Here is a 17,113-nt window from a genome sequence, read left to right on the forward strand (position 1 = left end):
GTGATAGTGCAGTACTATGGGACAACAAAGGCGAAAGCCACCTTCATTGTCTTCTCGTTTTTACAGTCACTTATTGCTACGCTTTGTGTACGCACGTTCATGTATATGTGCTAATGTCCACACATATTGTTTGCGGTCGTTTTATGACGCCTCTTTCACAAAAAGGGTCTGACTAACCATGTAATACATAGCACATAGATAATGAGCATCGCGTAATGACGAGGCGCCTCCCATTATTTTCCGTTGTTCCTCTGACAACTACCCCCCCCCCTCGCCCTACCTTTTTCATAGCTTCCCTCTTCAGTTCAAAGCAGCGAATGAATAAGTAAATAAATATATTATACAAGTAGGCCTAATAATCGCCGCGCGTAATTTCAGGGGTCTACCATTGCGAAGATGTGTTCGTCCTGCATTCATTATAGAAAGATTAATATTATGAGCAACAATTTCAATATCTTTTCTACTTGAGATTTTCCCTTGTATCTAAGATATATTAAATCTTACGGCTGATTACGAATAGGCAGTTCTTTTCTTTATTGGAGCAACTTAGTGGATATAAATGAATAACTGCAACCCTGTGGCCTTCGGAACGGTAAAAGTTTAAATGTTTCCTTATTCGAGTTCGTAACATATTAATCACGGCATGGCAGCTCAAATGAATGTCTAAGTGTGTTCACGTGATTGCGTTCGTTAAAGCTACTGTTGCTTTCATCGTATTTAAAGCATTATCTGATTGCTTTTTTTTCTCTTGTTTTTCCCCTTGCAGGGTGTCAGATGGCGATTAGCGGAAGCGAGCGGCGCCACTCCTATTCTTCCAGTCCTAGTATTCACATTTTCAGTCATTTCACTCGCCAAAGGTACGTGTTTTCCCTTTAATTGCCACTCGGAGCGCGTTGGCTCGTACTTCAATCTTGCATGCAATTTATTCCTCCGTGAAAATGCTTATTTGTAATCTACAGACAACCTGTTCAGGCATTGATTTCACAATACCGCATATAACGACAACTCCTTAAAGCGCAACTAAAAAAAGCAGGTATGCTCATTCAATATTTCCATTTATATTCTTCCGTATTCTTCTAACGAGATTATGTCCTAAATTATCGAAACACTGTTTGGTGAATCGCTCACATAAAACCAAAAAAAAAAGAAAAAAAAAAGCGTAATTCAGCGGTTCCTTCGCTTTTGAACTCATTTTCTACGACGTCCACATTCACTCGCAGTGAAGACCACATGGTGTTATGGCCAAATTCATTAAAATATTTCCGGTAGCGCATTCGCAAACAACAACAAAAATACCAGGTATGATAAATGAAAGTTTAATGACGGTAGTCACGGCCAAGGTGTGTATTAAAGCGTCCTGATCTGCTAATATGGTCCCTGCCGATTCGTGCTATCTTAATTGCTTTTCAGCTGCTTCTGCGCTTTTAATCAGAGAGGCGAACCGGTTCGCAAAATGAATTGTCGTGTGGGCCAGCGGGCGCTTGGCTCACCGCCATAAGGAAGGTCTTGCTTTCCTGTTACACAGTGCTCTTAAGTAGCAGCGAATTTCAAAACGAAAGTACTGCAGATGATAAATAGCAGGCACCTGTTTGACATCACGAAGCCGAGCTTCTCTATTTCTTACAATTTGTTTTACCAAACCCATCTTGTAGTTTCGTGCCGTCAGGAGCAACGCGAAAGGCTACTGAATCGGTTTTTAAACGATGCATACGCGTATTATAAATTCAGTCAAGTAAAGGATAAAACATAATACGTAAGCCCCCCTTACTGGAGAATCAAGGTACTAGGTAAGTATGCGTTGATTCCGATTCTCTCGCCGTACTCACTATGTCACATCTCCATGGCTAACCTAAGCTAGCGTGTCACTCGCAGGTCTCAAGATCAGCCCAAAGTCATGCGAGAACGCCATTGGCGAACGGGGTACGTGCATGTTCGTGTGGGAGTGCATCAAGCTAGACGGGAAGCACCTGGGCACGTGCACGGACGGTTTCCTGTACGGTTCCTGCTGCGAGTACGATGACAGCGAGAACAGCGTCGCGGGCGGCCTGGCGCCGGAGCCGCCATCTTCGTCGACAACGACGACGACCACAGAGACACCGCCATCGTCGCCGCCACAGCCTCAAAAGCAGCGTCCTAAGCCGCCGCAGCACGCCAAGCCGCCACCGGGCAAGCCCGGCGTGACCACGAGCCTCAACAGCATTGCCGTTCCCAGCTATCCGCAGAGAAATTTTACGCTCATTTATCTGACGCCCACGTCGCCCACGCCAACCATGACCAGGAGACCCTCGACGACGACAAGAAGAACGTACAGGCCTTCGACTAGGCCCAGCACGGCATCCTCGTCTTCGTCTACAAAGAGACCCGTGGTAACGAGCACGACGACAGCTGCGCCTAGCAGCACTACGACGGTGGCGAGTGTGGTGGTCACGGCGACCCGGTGGCCGCCAACGTTCCGGCCTCCTGGCATCACCACCTTCTGGTCGCTGTTCAGGCCGCGGCCGACTTTGGTGCCCATCATCACGTTCCGGCCCAGCCGCCGGCCTCTGACTAGGCCACCAACGACGACCCGGAGGACTACGCTGAAGACGACCACGACGACTACGAGTACGACCAAAAAGCCGGCCCGACCCCCGAGTCCACAGCGGCCGCAGCGGCCGCAACGGCCGCAACACGGCACACATGGCACATACGGCACACATGGCAGACCAACGACGACGCGGAAGCCGCCCGCCACGCCGGCGGCGCAAACTGGAAGCGCGTCGACGCCCGTGGGTTCCAAGAGACCGGTGCCTCCGAGCCAGCTGCTGAACAAGAGACCCAAAGGTGAGTAGAAGGGCAGCGATGAGAGCTGTATTCAATGCGTTGTCTCGACCTGCGTTTATCGCGGCTTTATTATTAACTGAGATGCTGACAGTGATGCCCTCCATAACTGGCATTCCTAAACACATATCTCTGAATGTACACACATAAACATTTCAACGCACTCGCTCGTTGGTGTACATTAGATGTCAGTGGGGCGAGACTTACAGGCTTCACGCAGATGTTGAGGAACATGTAAACAAAAGTATTCAGAAGTAGTAGCGGGAAGGCTGCAGTTGTTGGTCCAAAGTGACCTAATGCTTGTGAGTAGAAAATGGAATCTGATTACAATAAAATTCCAGAACCATCTCCGCACACTGAGTAGTAGTTTACGAAAATGTTCTTGATTTTCATCAATATTACCTATATGAAACCGCCATTCAGACGTCGATAATGTGCCTGTTATATTGCATTAATTAATAACCCATTCAGGACGAGGCAAACAAATATTCGAAAGAGATAGTTTCTTTTTTTTTTCTAAATGTTCAAGCTACACCGAGTGTGTTCGCACTTATTTAAAAAACAAGCAATTTGTGGAACTTTTCTTTAGAAAAAAAAATCGGGACGTTCAATGGCACTCTATGTAGCGCTCTACTATGGGAGAGCGTTCAGCTGTCCCTAAGAATTTTCCTTAAGGAGAGATAAATTAACTTCTACTTGAGCTGTAGACAAGCAGTACCATAAAAAACATTGGAAGAAAGCCTTTTTTATATTGATATGATGGAAGGAGATGTTGGCGCACAAAATTTGCTCCGGATACTCTGACTCTTGAGAGTGGCGTATCCGACGACAAAGATGGCTCAATATTTTAAGATAATATATCAAATTGTATTGCCATAGTAGCAGCAGGACCGCTGAATACCGTGTTCACCTGAATAAATCTACGCTTTCTTTGAACCTTGTGGAGACAGTTCTCAATGGACGCGAACTATACTTAGTGCGAGTTGCATTTATACTTTACGTTAGCTGTACGATACCACTACATCCGGACACTTTGTACCGGTCCCTATCCTGTAACCATGCCTTTTGGCATGGCAATATGGAACCGATTCACTCGTTTAGGCCCGTTTACACTGAATAGAAGCCACTATTGCAGGCTTCGCAGCACTAACAGCGGTATCGGCCATGGTTTAAGAACTGGCGACGTCCCGCTCGCCACTAAGTGTCGTTCCTGTGTTTTATGCTAATAAAGTAAGTCATGCTATTGCTAGACAGTTTGAACAGCGGCGCTGTTTAAGCTCGGAGAAACCCTGTTAATCGTGAACAGAAATTATTATCATCATGAATCAGCACGCGCTCTTTTCGTCCTCTTCTTCCTCTCCGTCCACTTCTACGTCTTCTGCTTCGCTCCCAGAACACGTGCGCCCATTTGTCCGGCGTGGGATGCAATCAGTCTGATGGGCGAGAGAACTAGTACAGAGAGAAAGAAGAGAGAGAAAGAAACAGAAAGAGAAATTCTTGGCGAGGTGGGGTTCGAACCCGCGTACCCACGGTCCGAAGGCGCGCGTCGTAACCAGTCAGCTATCCGGGCACGCTAGCAGGGCATAGCGTAGCCTTGTATAGTATGGTATAGTAAGGAGGTAGGAAAGGGGGGGTGAGGGCGAGGGAAAGGGAAAGGAGGAGGAGAGGGAGTGAAACATAGCCTTGTATAGTATAGTATAGCAAAGAGGTGGGAAAGGGAAGTGAATGTGAGGTGGAGGGAAACGAGGAGGGGAACATCACCAGCTCCGTTGTTCCCTCAGTCTTCGCACCACTTGTGCGTATCTGCCCCAATTTTTAAGCGTTTGAACGTACTAATCGAAGTTAGCATAGGCATTCTGAAAGCGTAGCGATGTGGACTTGTTGGTGCATGATGGAAAGGCAGTTTCTTAGCGCTGGTGTAGACGAGGACACATAGAAAGAGAAACTAGACACATGGTCCTCGTCTACACCAGCGCTAAGGAACTGCCTTTCCCTTCTGAAAGCGCAGAAAAGCATCCTAACCAAGGCTCAGCAGCAGCAGCAGTACTCCATTCCTACTGGTTGTCTGCGAAGTTTACTGGCACACGTACCACTTGATTTATTCGTACGACGAATGGCAAGACTGTAGGCTTACAATATATACCATACAGATAGCTCAATGGAATATCTTATAATATAGTGCAACTTTCATTATTGGCTTAACGCGCAAGGGCCGCCTTGTTTATCAACCACAGAACCAAGCCCTTGTTCACGACACTGCAGTTAACGAAACATGACCATTGACAGAGGCGCCTGACTGACATATTTTATGCTTGTTCATCATCATCCCCATCATCATCCTCATCATATTCGTTACCGTCGTCGTCACCATCATCAGCCTATTCTTACGCACTTCATGACGAAGGCATCTTCCAATGATTTTCATTTTGTTCTGTCTTGTGCAAGCTGATTCTATTTTATGCCTCAAGTTTTCTAATTTTATCGTCCCACCTATATTTCTGCCATCTCCCTTTATCTCTCTATTTCTCTCTGCTGCGCTTCCCAACCCCCGGTACCCATTTCGTCGCTTTAAATGACCACCAGTCAACTGTCCCATGTAGTACGCGGCCTGCCCACCTCCATTTTTATTCTCGCAATGTCAACTAGAGTATAAGGTATACCTGTTCGCTGTCTGATCCGCTCTGCTCTCTTTCTGTCTATTGATCTTACACCTATCATATTTTGTTCTCACGACGCGTAGTCCTTAACTTCTTGAGTTTCGTTCCTATGCTAGTTACGTATAATAAATACAACGCTACGATCACGAGTAATAAATTACGTTCGAAAAAATATGGCAATATCGTCATTTCATAACATAATAAAGAAACACACCATTAAGACAAAGCATTTCACATGTTCCCATTGTTCAGGTCCTTAATTTTGCAACTATTCCTTACGTGGTTAAAGACATCAAGAACGCGCAACAGTAACTGCGACGTATGGCGGAAGCATGGTAGTCTTTCCAAAATGTGATGAAACTTGCACAAGACGTCAGTCGACCGTTAGGACAGCTGTCGATATCAGCACAGCTGTGCATATCAGTACAGGCAGCCAGATTAGTCAATAGTGTGCAACGTGCAATGATGGCTGGCAATCCTGAAGGCCGTTTCACACAGGTACGCGAGACCTGAGTGTGCTTATCAAGCTGTGTAGCTTAAAGGGACCGACAACTGATTTTTCTCGACCCAGTTTTTTACGGCGCGACAGGAAGCTTACCCTTCGTAGCGTTTGTAGCTGCAGTGGTTTATCCTAGAAGCTCGTAGTTATTTTATAAGCAGTATTTTTCGATCTGAAAGGCTCCAAACACGCATGAAGGCTTGCTCCATCAACGCTGAGAATTGATAGCGATGCCGCTAGCCCTTGTGAAAGCTGTCGTTGTTCTTCTTTCGCAGGAGTTACTGTAGCTATGCTTAACCGCCTTTATTTTGAGCTTGCAAATCATTTTTGAAAATAGAAAGCTGTTACAATGAGGTGATGTGGCTTTATACACCTTCTCGGTATTTGTACAGCGTTGTGTGCGCCTGCGCCCAAGGTTGCCTGTGCCTGCGACATGGATGGCTTGTGTTGGCATGGGATCATTACGCCAAGCGAAGGCAGCGCCACTTTGTTGCATACAACTAACGCAGGCCTATATGTACATTTTTATGGAGTAATATCGTTTAATATAAAGAAATGAACAATATTTCAGTACTAACAGAAAAGTCATCGAACGCATACACCAACCAATGGTCACGTGACCGCCTTCATCGGACCGTCTATGATTTTGCCGCCAGAGGCGCCAAAGGTCATTTTTCGCGACTTTCAATAGAGAAATAAAAATATAAATCCACCTCTCACGAGATAAACAGGGTTGGTTTGAGTCAACGCGACGGACAATCTTTCCATCAGTGCAGTCATCTCATTTCATGTTCTGGGCAGTTGTCGGTCCCTTTAATGCTAGTGCATAGACCAATATTATTCGAAATTCCAGGGGGTTGGAGAGCAACCCTTGCTTGCGTCCTCCTCCAGACGCCCATAATAAGCTGAATAATAAGCTGAAAAAACAAGTCCCAATGGACTCTAAAACAATCTCGGAGACTAAAACAATCAGCAATGCTCTATTTACGGAAGACACAGATTGTGGTGGTGGTGGTTTCTTCTGTAGAAGCTGCCCTCCCGTTACGCCCTCCCAAGCGTAACGGAGAGCACTTAGATACGGCAAAAACCGTAAGTATCGTAAGTATATAAGATGAAGCTTTAAAGTAGGAATGGCGTACTACTCTTCCGAAAGCACGATATGAGGAAAAAGACTACGGGCTCGAGGGAGTAGATAATATATGGGAACCGTGTGCAACGCAGCGCGGAAAATAGCAGCTATCTGCGGATTCCGCAAATAAATCCCACGCAACCATCACCGCGCCGCAGGGTCTTGCGTATTATATGGGCACCACATCCTTGTAGTGTCTTGCTTCAGCGACTACGAAATATCAAAATAACATGCCAAAAAATAGATAGGGTGGCGATAAATATTGCCCCTATTATATAGGGCAACGTTACATAACCATTTAGCTGCAGCTGAAGACCGTAAGAAGCGTTTTCAGCACTCGCGTGAAAATATATTGACTGCCTAATTTAACCCGTTACTGAAACCCTCGTCCTTTGATGGTAAAGATCGAATCATTCATTGGGACCATGCAATTAGGTTTTGTTGATTGACGGCTTTGTCAGGATAGCTGCCACGGGTGCTACAAAACTTGCATCAGATTATCTTTATTTCCTATCCTTGTGAAACACTCCATTGGCATATTTCTGGTGACATTTAAATATAGAATGAATAAAAAGGTTTTAACGACGCATTTCCTTTTTTTTTTTTCTTTAACCTTGCATTGAAGGTAATATTGACGGGGTGCACCAATTATTTCTGTTATCTTAAGGCTAAAGAGGTTTTACAGGATAAGAGAGATTTTATAACAAGAAGGCAGAGAGGTCGGCCTGAGCTCTTTGGCTTGCTACTCTGCACAGGCTAAAAGAAAAGAGGGAAAAAAATAATGAAGTGTGATGACGGGAGCAGGCAGAAGTGATGTGCATACGCAATCACCACGTAACATATTCGTCTCTCTAACGTCTATCATCTTTGAAGAAGAACCACTATTTGGGCTAGATGGTTAAAGTGCATATGAAGTGCATCTTTCTCTAACGTCCGTGGTTGCCAGGCTGAACTGCCCACCACGAACTCCATGGACGTCAGGCATATCACCTCGTCCTGGTGGCCTTGCCATACAGTTCACGAGTTCCTACTTCAGCTCTCTGTGGCGGAAAAAATTGAGGATGAGCCGATACACTTCCCTCGTTAATATTCATGTTGTCTCCAGAACACAAGGCCACTTTTGCTCGAGGCTTGAATCCACTTACTTTTTTTTTAAGCTTTGCATCAAATTTGTGGCATTCTTAACAGGTAACTATCGACTTCGTTGGATGCCAATGATACACAAGATAACATTGTGGTGCCCTATGCACCATATGCCTACAGCATCAGACACCACAAGCTTTTGCTTTTGTTGTGCCACACAGGAGTCTACAGAAATTGACTGATCTGAGGTCATGCCCTTTCCCTCGTTTCTGAGGTGGTCGACTGGGAAGTGCTTGCTTCTCTATACACCTAGGTCTTTAATGACCAAAATATTAAAGCATGAATAAGATGATCAATATTAGATAGCACATGAAGGCGCATATTGTAACATGTAACTCTGGAGAGCGCAGGTTAGGGTTCATCGATTTTTTGCGGCCTTCAGACTTCTGTATATTCGACTGCCTTGACACTGCATGCATACACGCGGTGCTGTGCAACATTTTTGTCAGTAACTTTCACAAATAGCCCCCTTGTATCTGAGTAAAATTGACCACACCTGCAAAGTTCGCATAAGAAGTGGTATTTTCATTATACTCGCGCATTATTTCCCTTGCTTTAACGACGTGTCAGAGGTCGTCAGATCGATACATCTAGTCAGTCAGTTTTGTGCTTGCACTTCTATAACCCTATGAAAACCTTTTCTTTATTTTGTCGAGGCAACAGTTTTCCACCGATGAGTACATATCACCATGCCGGTAGTCTGAGGCCGGTCTGAGGCTTTGATTGCTCACCCATTGTGAATCATTTCCGGTCTTCATTGCCCTGCAAACATTCGTTTTGCTTGATTGAGTTCCGAGCGCTAAGTCTAGCCTTTAGAGATGTTATGCCTTCGCACAGCCTTTGGAGACCGATACTGCTCGGTGATGAGCGCTGCGGTTTACGCGTGCGGGTGATCAACGGCGTAACAGGCGCTCAGCGGTAACCGACCGGCTAACACCTTTCGCATGACGCCGTAAAGTAAACGTCACGCTCTGGTCTTTGCCTTGTTCACGTGCTGGCACGATTACTCGGGAACCGGGAGCACACTGCTGAGGTATCGCTTCAAAAAAGAAAAAAAAGGGCTTTGTTCGTATACTCAGTATTCGTGGCGCCTCTGAGCGCGTTTCTCAAGCTTTTAAAGCGCCAGGAGACTCCTGGTTCTGACGTTCCTCGTAAACTCCGCGTATTCTTAAAGCCGCCTGGCGGATATGCGTCACTTTCGCTCACACCGTGAGTAGGCAATAAACGATCGAATGAGGTTATTCACCAGGTTTGGCTTTTTTTATTGGCGGCGATAACGAGTTATGGGTATTACATATACGGCAGGGTGCTGGGACGATGAAACGAGCTGCAAAGCGGCGACGTCGATGCCCGTAAAAGCATTTACGGCACTTAGAAGCGCGCGCGATATGGCTAGTTGAACTAAACAGGAGCAAAACGTTTTTTACTGGCATTCCGTCGTCTGCGTACGGATTTTATTAATGCATTTTGGTTTGCCAGTTTCGTTCACGCGTTAAGCTGCGCGAATATCAGCCCTGTCTTCTCTTCGTTTGTTTCTTTTTGGCATTGTTCCGCTTACCTCCTCCCGTCGAGCGAGGACGGGTACAAAGCGGACACGAAGTGAAAACTGGCTTATCTAAGGAATGATATGAGAGCGCAGGACGAACATAAGGGGAGTCAGAATGTGATGGCAAAGTAATCTGGCATACAAAGACAAAAACGCAGGCGTATTTAGGGCGAGGTGCTTCATCCAAACGATCATTTCGTTACGCGCGGCGCGCGACACCCACAAGAAACAAACTCAGTGACCGCGTCGCCGTAGTGAGCTTCTCCTCAGCGCTGCGCGTTGCTACGTTGCGGGCAGCGCGCCTACCTAAACCACAACAAAGCGGTGAAAACGCGGCTGTTTGGGGAAGTTGTTTCGATGAATTACGTTACGTTACGACAATTAAGTTAAATTAAGTTAAGGACATGTCGAGCACTTTGAAAAGCAGCTTTCGTGAACAGCAAGACTAAGAAAAGCATTATTGAACAACCCGAGCGAGTGAGACAGCACTGGACTTCCGCTTTAAGGTGGCGATTTCAGTGCAGCGGATTGCATCGTTTTTATTTTTATAGAAGGTCTGTCCGTAAAGTACTGAGACTCCGTCTAGTAAAGAAAATATATTGATCCGGTCGATACATATCATTTAAGTTCTTCGAAATAGTTTCCTTGGGCGTCGATACACCGATTGCAACGCACTTCCCAGGGTGCAAAGGCTCCCTGCAAATCAGCTGCCGTGACCTCTCTCGGAGACTCTGAGACCGCACGTTTACTGGCAAAACCCCTTCGAACCGGTGACCTTTCAGGCTTACCTTGAGATATGGGAACAGAAAGGAGTCCGCCGGACTCACATCAGGGGGCTCTCATCGCACGAAGCAGATGTCCGTTTTGGTTTTGACACATCGTTTTCTGATCATTCAAAATGATTGACGAGTCTCTAAGTAAATTGAACCACACTAGCAGGCCTGTCAATACCATTTGAAAACGGCAATACCGTTAGAACTCGATCTAATGAAACCCGATTTTACGAATTTCCTGTTCTAACGGAGAAACTTCTCTTCCCCGTCAGGTTCCCATAGGGTTCAATGTTGTCATCAACTCGAATTAACGAAGCTTTCATGGAACTGAACTCGATTTAACGATGTTTTTCCGGAAATAAATGAGCAAAAATTCAGTGACTTCTTTCCAGTTCTTACACAGAGCGCTTTTCTGCGGACGTGCGCTGTAACGCTGTCGCGTTTAAACATCTCGCCACCCAAGACACGACACCAGTTTTGTTTTGACGAGGCTGCACGCCGCAGCCGCTAGCGCTTTTACATATCAAATGGCGCAGTGCGATAGTGGTTTGTTGTCCCTGCAAATACTTTCACAGAAATACGGTGGTTGCTTTCGTTATTTAATAGTTTATGCGACAGATGCACAGACGGTCATTTAAAATTATTGACGAGTCTCTAAGCAATTTGAGCTACTCTAGCAGGACTATCAACATAATTTCAAAACGACAATGCAGTTAAAGCTTGATCTAACAAAACCCGATTTTACGAATGTCCCTGTCTAACGAAGAAATTTCCATTCCCCGGCAGGTAGCCGTAGGGTTAAACGTTGTCATCAACTCGAATTAACGAAGCTTTCGTGGCAGTGAACTCGATTTAACAAAGTTTTTCCGGAAATAAGTGAGCAGGAATGCAGTGATTTCATTCCAATTTTCACACAGCAGGTTTTTCTTCGGACGTGCGCTGTAACGCTATAGCGTTTAAACATCTAGCCGAACTAGTCACGACACTTGTTTTATTTTGACGAGGCTGCACGCCGCGGTCGGTAGAACCTTTACATATCAAATGGCGCTGGGCAGTAGTGGTTTGTTGCCCCTGCCAATACTCCCACACGAACACGGTGCTTGCTTTCGTTATTTGAAGGTTTCTTTTTTTTATAATGGTTTATGCCACAGCCAGGGTGTCGGAACGGAACGAAAACCGAAAACGAAAAACGAAAAAAACAATATTTTCGACCGGAACGAAAACGTAACCGAAACTTTATCTATTATTTCGTTCCGGAATGAAACCAAACTTTTTTCAATCGTTTTTCGGTTCACGAGAAAGCTTCCCAATCCGGAGCAACTGAGCTCATGCATTGTGAGCATATCTCAGGGTACAGTATTAGCGCGTGCCTCAGGCAGGAATTCCAAAGCAAAGATATGTTGAAATTGTGTGAAAAACAAGAACAGTGGCAACCAGAGATGTTTATATTAACGCAAGTGGACTTTTGCGCGCTTGTCACGCAGGCCAAAGTGGAGAGGGCTTTGTAGGCGCTGAAGTTTGTTACAGCGAAAGCTGTTATGAGATCACAACAGCTGATTTTGGCGCCATAGTTGTCCGCCGCCGGTGTCCGTGACCGCTATCGCCTGATATGAGAAAAAATTAAATGAGAAACAAATTTCTAGGATCGGATAGGACTTCAACCCGCGCCTTCTGCGTGGCAGTTGGGTCTTCCACCGCAGTGACACGCTGGTGCTTGTAACTCCTTCGCAACAATACTCTACAGGCATCATGTCGGGCAAGGAATCGTGTTAATATCAGGTTGTCGGAACGAAATGTTTTTCGTTTCGGTTTTAGTTTCGTTCCACCGCAAAAAGTTCCGTTCCGTTTCTGTTCCGGAACGAAAAAAAAATATCAGGCGATAGCGGTCACGGACACCGGCGGCGGACAAACTATGGCGCCAAAATCAGCTGTTGTGATCTCATAACAGCTTTCGCTGTAACAAACTTCAGCGCCTACAAAGCCCTCTCCACTTTGGCCTGCGTGACAAGCGCGCAAAAGTCCACTTGCGTTAATATAAACATCTCTGGTTGCCACTGTTCTTGTTTTTCACACAATTTCAACATATCTTTGCTTTGGAATTCCTGCCTGAGGCACGCGCTAATACTGTACCCTGAGATATGCTCACAATGCATGAGCTCAGTTGCTCCGGATTGGGAAGCTTTCTCGTGAACCGAAAAACGATTGAAAAAAGTTTGGTTTCATTCCGGAACGAAATAATAGATAAAGTTTCGGTTACGTTTTCGTTCCGGTCGAAAATATTGTTTTTTTCGTTTTTCGTTTTCGGTTTTCGTTCCGTTCCGACACCCTGGTTAATATATGTGATATAGCGTGCCAGAAGAGTAAAATAACAACCAGTCATCACACAATGCTAATAGCGCAAAGAGTGTGTTGTTTAATGCTTCCCACCAGCGTTGCGGAGTTGCCTCACCAGAATTGGAATGACTCCGGAATCATTCCACATTTTCGCGACCCCGGAATGGAATGGGGACAACGCTTGCAGGAATGGACTGGAAATAGAATTAAGCGCCTTTTGCATGGAATGGAATGGGAATGGAACTACGTCTTTTTCCGAAAATAGAGCACGTTTTCGTCCCCTACGTGCTGTTTTTCAAACTTCAAACATTAGTAAGTCAGCTAGAGCCTCGAAATTAACAATAAAGCAGTATTTTTAAAATGGCTTGGCTGATTACAAGCACGGTACATTTATAAACAACGCGCCTACAAACCAAGGCATAAGTTAGTGTACAAACAAATGCATTATCCCAGCAGATACTGAAGGGAGAAACAAATTACCCTTCGCGTTTGTTCGCGTTGATGCCCCCACACGAAAGTGGCGAATACTCTATGCACAGCCTGATCTTTATCTCACGAGCAGTTTAGTACCTGACACACGTAAATACGCTTTGCGACAAGGAAGACATTGCATACCTGCGCACAGGCGAACACCGAAAGTTCTCCTCACCCCATCCATGCTTGCGAGGCGCGCTTGAAAAGCGTGAGTGCTGACGAGCAGTGTGGTCCAGTGTTCCGTATTCGATACAAAGGCACAAGGTGCCCGAGCGGTGCACTGTTCCAACTAATACCAGCAGATCTAGAGGGTCTTATTCCCCATTAACCAAATCTTAGTTTTCTCCATATTCACGACCGCTCCAGACGCGTGGCAAAACTGCTTAGTCTTCTTGAATACTACTTTTGTCAGCATAAAAATACGCTATGTCGTCATTTTAGCATTAATACGTTTAAGCATAAACAATATTAAAACGCCACCATTCGTTCAAACATGCTGACCATGCAAATACTATAGGTAGCGGGAGAACTGCCTCTATGTGAATTAGTAGGGTGGTTGTACTGCACAAGATATGTTACCAAGCTACTATCCCTCGACCTTGTTAACGTGTTCTGCGTACTTTTCCAGTTAATGCATCTGATGACATCAGCTTTATGGGGCGTTCATTCTTAACTCGATAAAACTATCAAGATGCCTTTCCTACGTCGAGGAATTACAGGATTGGAATTGAACTGCCCGTCCATTCCCGGAGTAGGAATGGGCTAAGTTTATTCGTTCCGGGGAATTGGAAGGAATGGAGCTGCGGCAAGTTCTAAATCCCCGCAATGGACCTGAAATGGAATGGAGGCGCCCATTCCGCAACACTGCTTCCCACCCACTGCAAAGTGCTCAGCCATAGTTCTTTATCATCATCAGTCACAGCACAAAGTGCACATAATGCCTTACTCTAGCGTGTACCACGAGACTCCGAAGAATGACGAAAAAAATCACAGCATATCCACGGAGTGAATGATGATCAGTGGGCGAAGCTGCGGAGGTTCATCGGTAAACCGTGAATCTTCCGTGAATTCTGCCCAGTACATCATCACCGACGTGAGATCGGGCGCGTTTATACTAAAGGTACGATGAGAGTTATGACGACTTGCAGCTCACTTTAATTTTACATGTACGCTGTGAATTTTCATTGTTTAGAAAACCATTGCTTTAGAAAAAATCTGGCGTCTTTCGTTAAGCAGCTGGCGTCTTTTCGTTTTGCTTTAGAAACATCTGGCGTTCTTTCGTTTTGCTTTTAGAAAACATCTGGCGTCTTTAGTTGGTTTATTTCATCAATCAACGGCGTTTTGAACAAAATTTTTATTGTTTAATCACGCACAGGAGAAATCTCACCAGGCACTACCTTGGAGGTAAACAATGGCTGCTAATGGGAATGAGAGACAGAAGAAGTCGGCTTTTAGCTAACACTTACACTTCTACTTCAACTAACGTTTCCTACTGGAACATGCCAATGGCTGCTAATGGGGAATGAGAGACAGAAGAATTCGGCTTTTAGTTAACGCGCACGCTGCGAATTTTTTATTGTTCAACAACGCACAGGAAAAATCTCCCACCGGCACCACCTTGGAGGTCAAGATCTGGTACTAGCGTTACGACTGGTTACGCACTACGACTACGAGGGACGAACGGCTGCCGCTTTAAGGAGCTTCGCCCCTTGTGGCCCCATATAGGGTCTACGAACTACCTAAATCCCACTGCCATGTCTTGTGGTGTGATGAGTGCTAAAACATTGACTGTGAAAATGTGAAATATTGTGTGTGACTTTATTGTGGAACCTGTGCCCAGGCACGTAGCCAGGATTTTTTTTCGGGGGGGGCCCAAGGCCTAATTGTTCGAAAGAAAGTATTTCCATGGCAAAAATAACACAAAAGTTGCCCGAGAATATAGAAGGCCGGACGAATTTCGGGGGGGGGGGGGCCGGGCCCCCCGGGCCCCCCCCTTGCCTACGTGCCTGCCTGTGCTAATGTAACCCAGTGTCAAATCGATTGTGGAACCGTACTTTGTGTGGAACCAGTGCCTTGTACTTATAGACGAAAAATAAAAATTCCCTTTTCGCCCCTAAAATGGCATAGTGGGAACTTGTCTACTTCAGAAAAATTGGGATGATTTAGGGCGTAGTAGGTACCTTGCATGTGTACTTGTGTTATTGCCCCAAGAGACTCTTCAACGGGCTCTACAAAGTCCGCTCTTCCTGCTTTAGTTGTGACTGTGCTGCGTGTTCCGCGCAGGCGTGGAACGTGTTTCACCCTTGTCTCACTTTCCTAAGAGGGGGGCAAGTAACTACATCACAAATGCAATATTCTTTACGATTACCTTAGCTTCAAATTTTTGCATTAAAAAAAAAACGTTACGAACCGTTACGGAACATTTTTTTTTCGTTCCGGAACAGAAACGGAACGGAACTTTTTGCGGTGGAACGAAACTAAAACCGAAACGAAAAACATTTCGTTCCGACACCCTGGCCACAGCTAGCTGGCCCTGAACGTCTCCTTAGAACCTTCTTGTTCTGCCTGCTCGCACATCAACTGGATTCGTTCTCCTTGTTTTTGAATATCCACAGCTTGTCGTAGTTTCACGCGGCCGTCTACCTCGCGGGTACCGCCCGGATGTGGGAGGAATTCATGCTCGGGCTGCCCTGGTGGACTTTTCCCAAGCGCAGGCGTGTATTAGGGGCAAATAAAATAAATGTCGCGGTAGCTTTTGGGCGATCTTACGTTATAATTTTACATTTCGAAGCACCGAGAAATTCCTTCCTCGATTTTACAAATTTCCCGATTTAACGAAATAATTCGAGCACCCTCATCGCTGTTAAATCGAGTTTCAACTGTATTTTGAAGAATTTAAGTATGTATCGATCGGATAATTCAATTCTCTTTACCAGACGCAGTATCATTGCGGAACAGCCCCTGTATATACCTTTGACCATTCGGTTAGATATCTCATAGGAAAATGTTGAACAACAATGGTTGGGATGCTAGTCGGAAGTGGCCGGAGATTGCTCAGATGAATAACGCGATTCGGATGACGGAAAGGGTGTGCGTACTTCGACACAATGCAGCAAATATATTTGAAGGGCTACGTACGTGCGTGCGTGTTCTTTTTCCTGTTTTTTTTTTTTTCCTTTTTGCCCGGCTACCCAGTATACAGCGAGCAATAGAAGGTATTACAATATCACCATTCGAAACGTTATGCCGCCGAAATCTTTATATCAGAAATGTGTTTTTGCTTTCTGGTAAGATTATTTGTTCCCTATTCTATAAAGGTAGAAACGCAGGTATAAATATCTATTCACTGATAGCTTAACTCAAAAGTCAGACTTTCATGTGCATGATACATGCTCCAGTCGCTTTAAAGTTTGCCTTACTGATAATTTTCCATGTTCCAGATTTAATTTAAGAATGAAGTAGGATCTAACACCCTGCTAAAGGCTTCTCCCAATGCAGTGACCGTGTCGCATTGTGTAAATACCAAGAGTAGAATACCTTAAGTACGTCACATTCTTCAGCACATAAATGGCAACTGTGTTCTTCGCATTCAGAAGTGGAAAAGTACCAATATATCGTAACGTGTTCGATTTTCCTGTTCTTGCGTGTAAGAATTGATGAATCTCTATTTTCCTTAGTACCAGCGCTATCATCCAGCTTCGTGCGTGCTAGCAGTTCCACGCAACATAAACAAGCGTG

At 45.3% G+C, this 17,113-nt stretch overlaps 1 protein-coding gene across 1 annotated transcript in view; it reads left to right on the forward strand.

Annotated features, from left to right (window-relative positions):
* Positions 1-764: 764 nt before the first annotated feature.
* Positions 765-17,113, forward strand: part of LOC119395025 (serine proteinase stubble) — a 50,360-nt gene continuing 34,011 nt past the window's right edge. Inside the window, exons 1-2 of the mRNA XM_037662317.2 lie at positions 765-857; positions 1,873-2,823. Of these exons, the coding sequence (XP_037518245.1) occupies positions 1,929-2,823 (895 nt within the window). The 5' untranslated portion in view covers positions 765-857; positions 1,873-1,928. The remainder of the gene's footprint in view (positions 858-1,872; positions 2,824-17,113) is intronic.

Source organism: Rhipicephalus sanguineus, chromosome 5, assembly GCF_013339695.2.
Source record: "Rhipicephalus sanguineus isolate Rsan-2018 chromosome 5, BIME_Rsan_1.4, whole genome shotgun sequence".
NCBI lineage: Eukaryota > Metazoa > Arthropoda > Arachnida > Ixodida > Ixodidae > Rhipicephalus > Rhipicephalus sanguineus.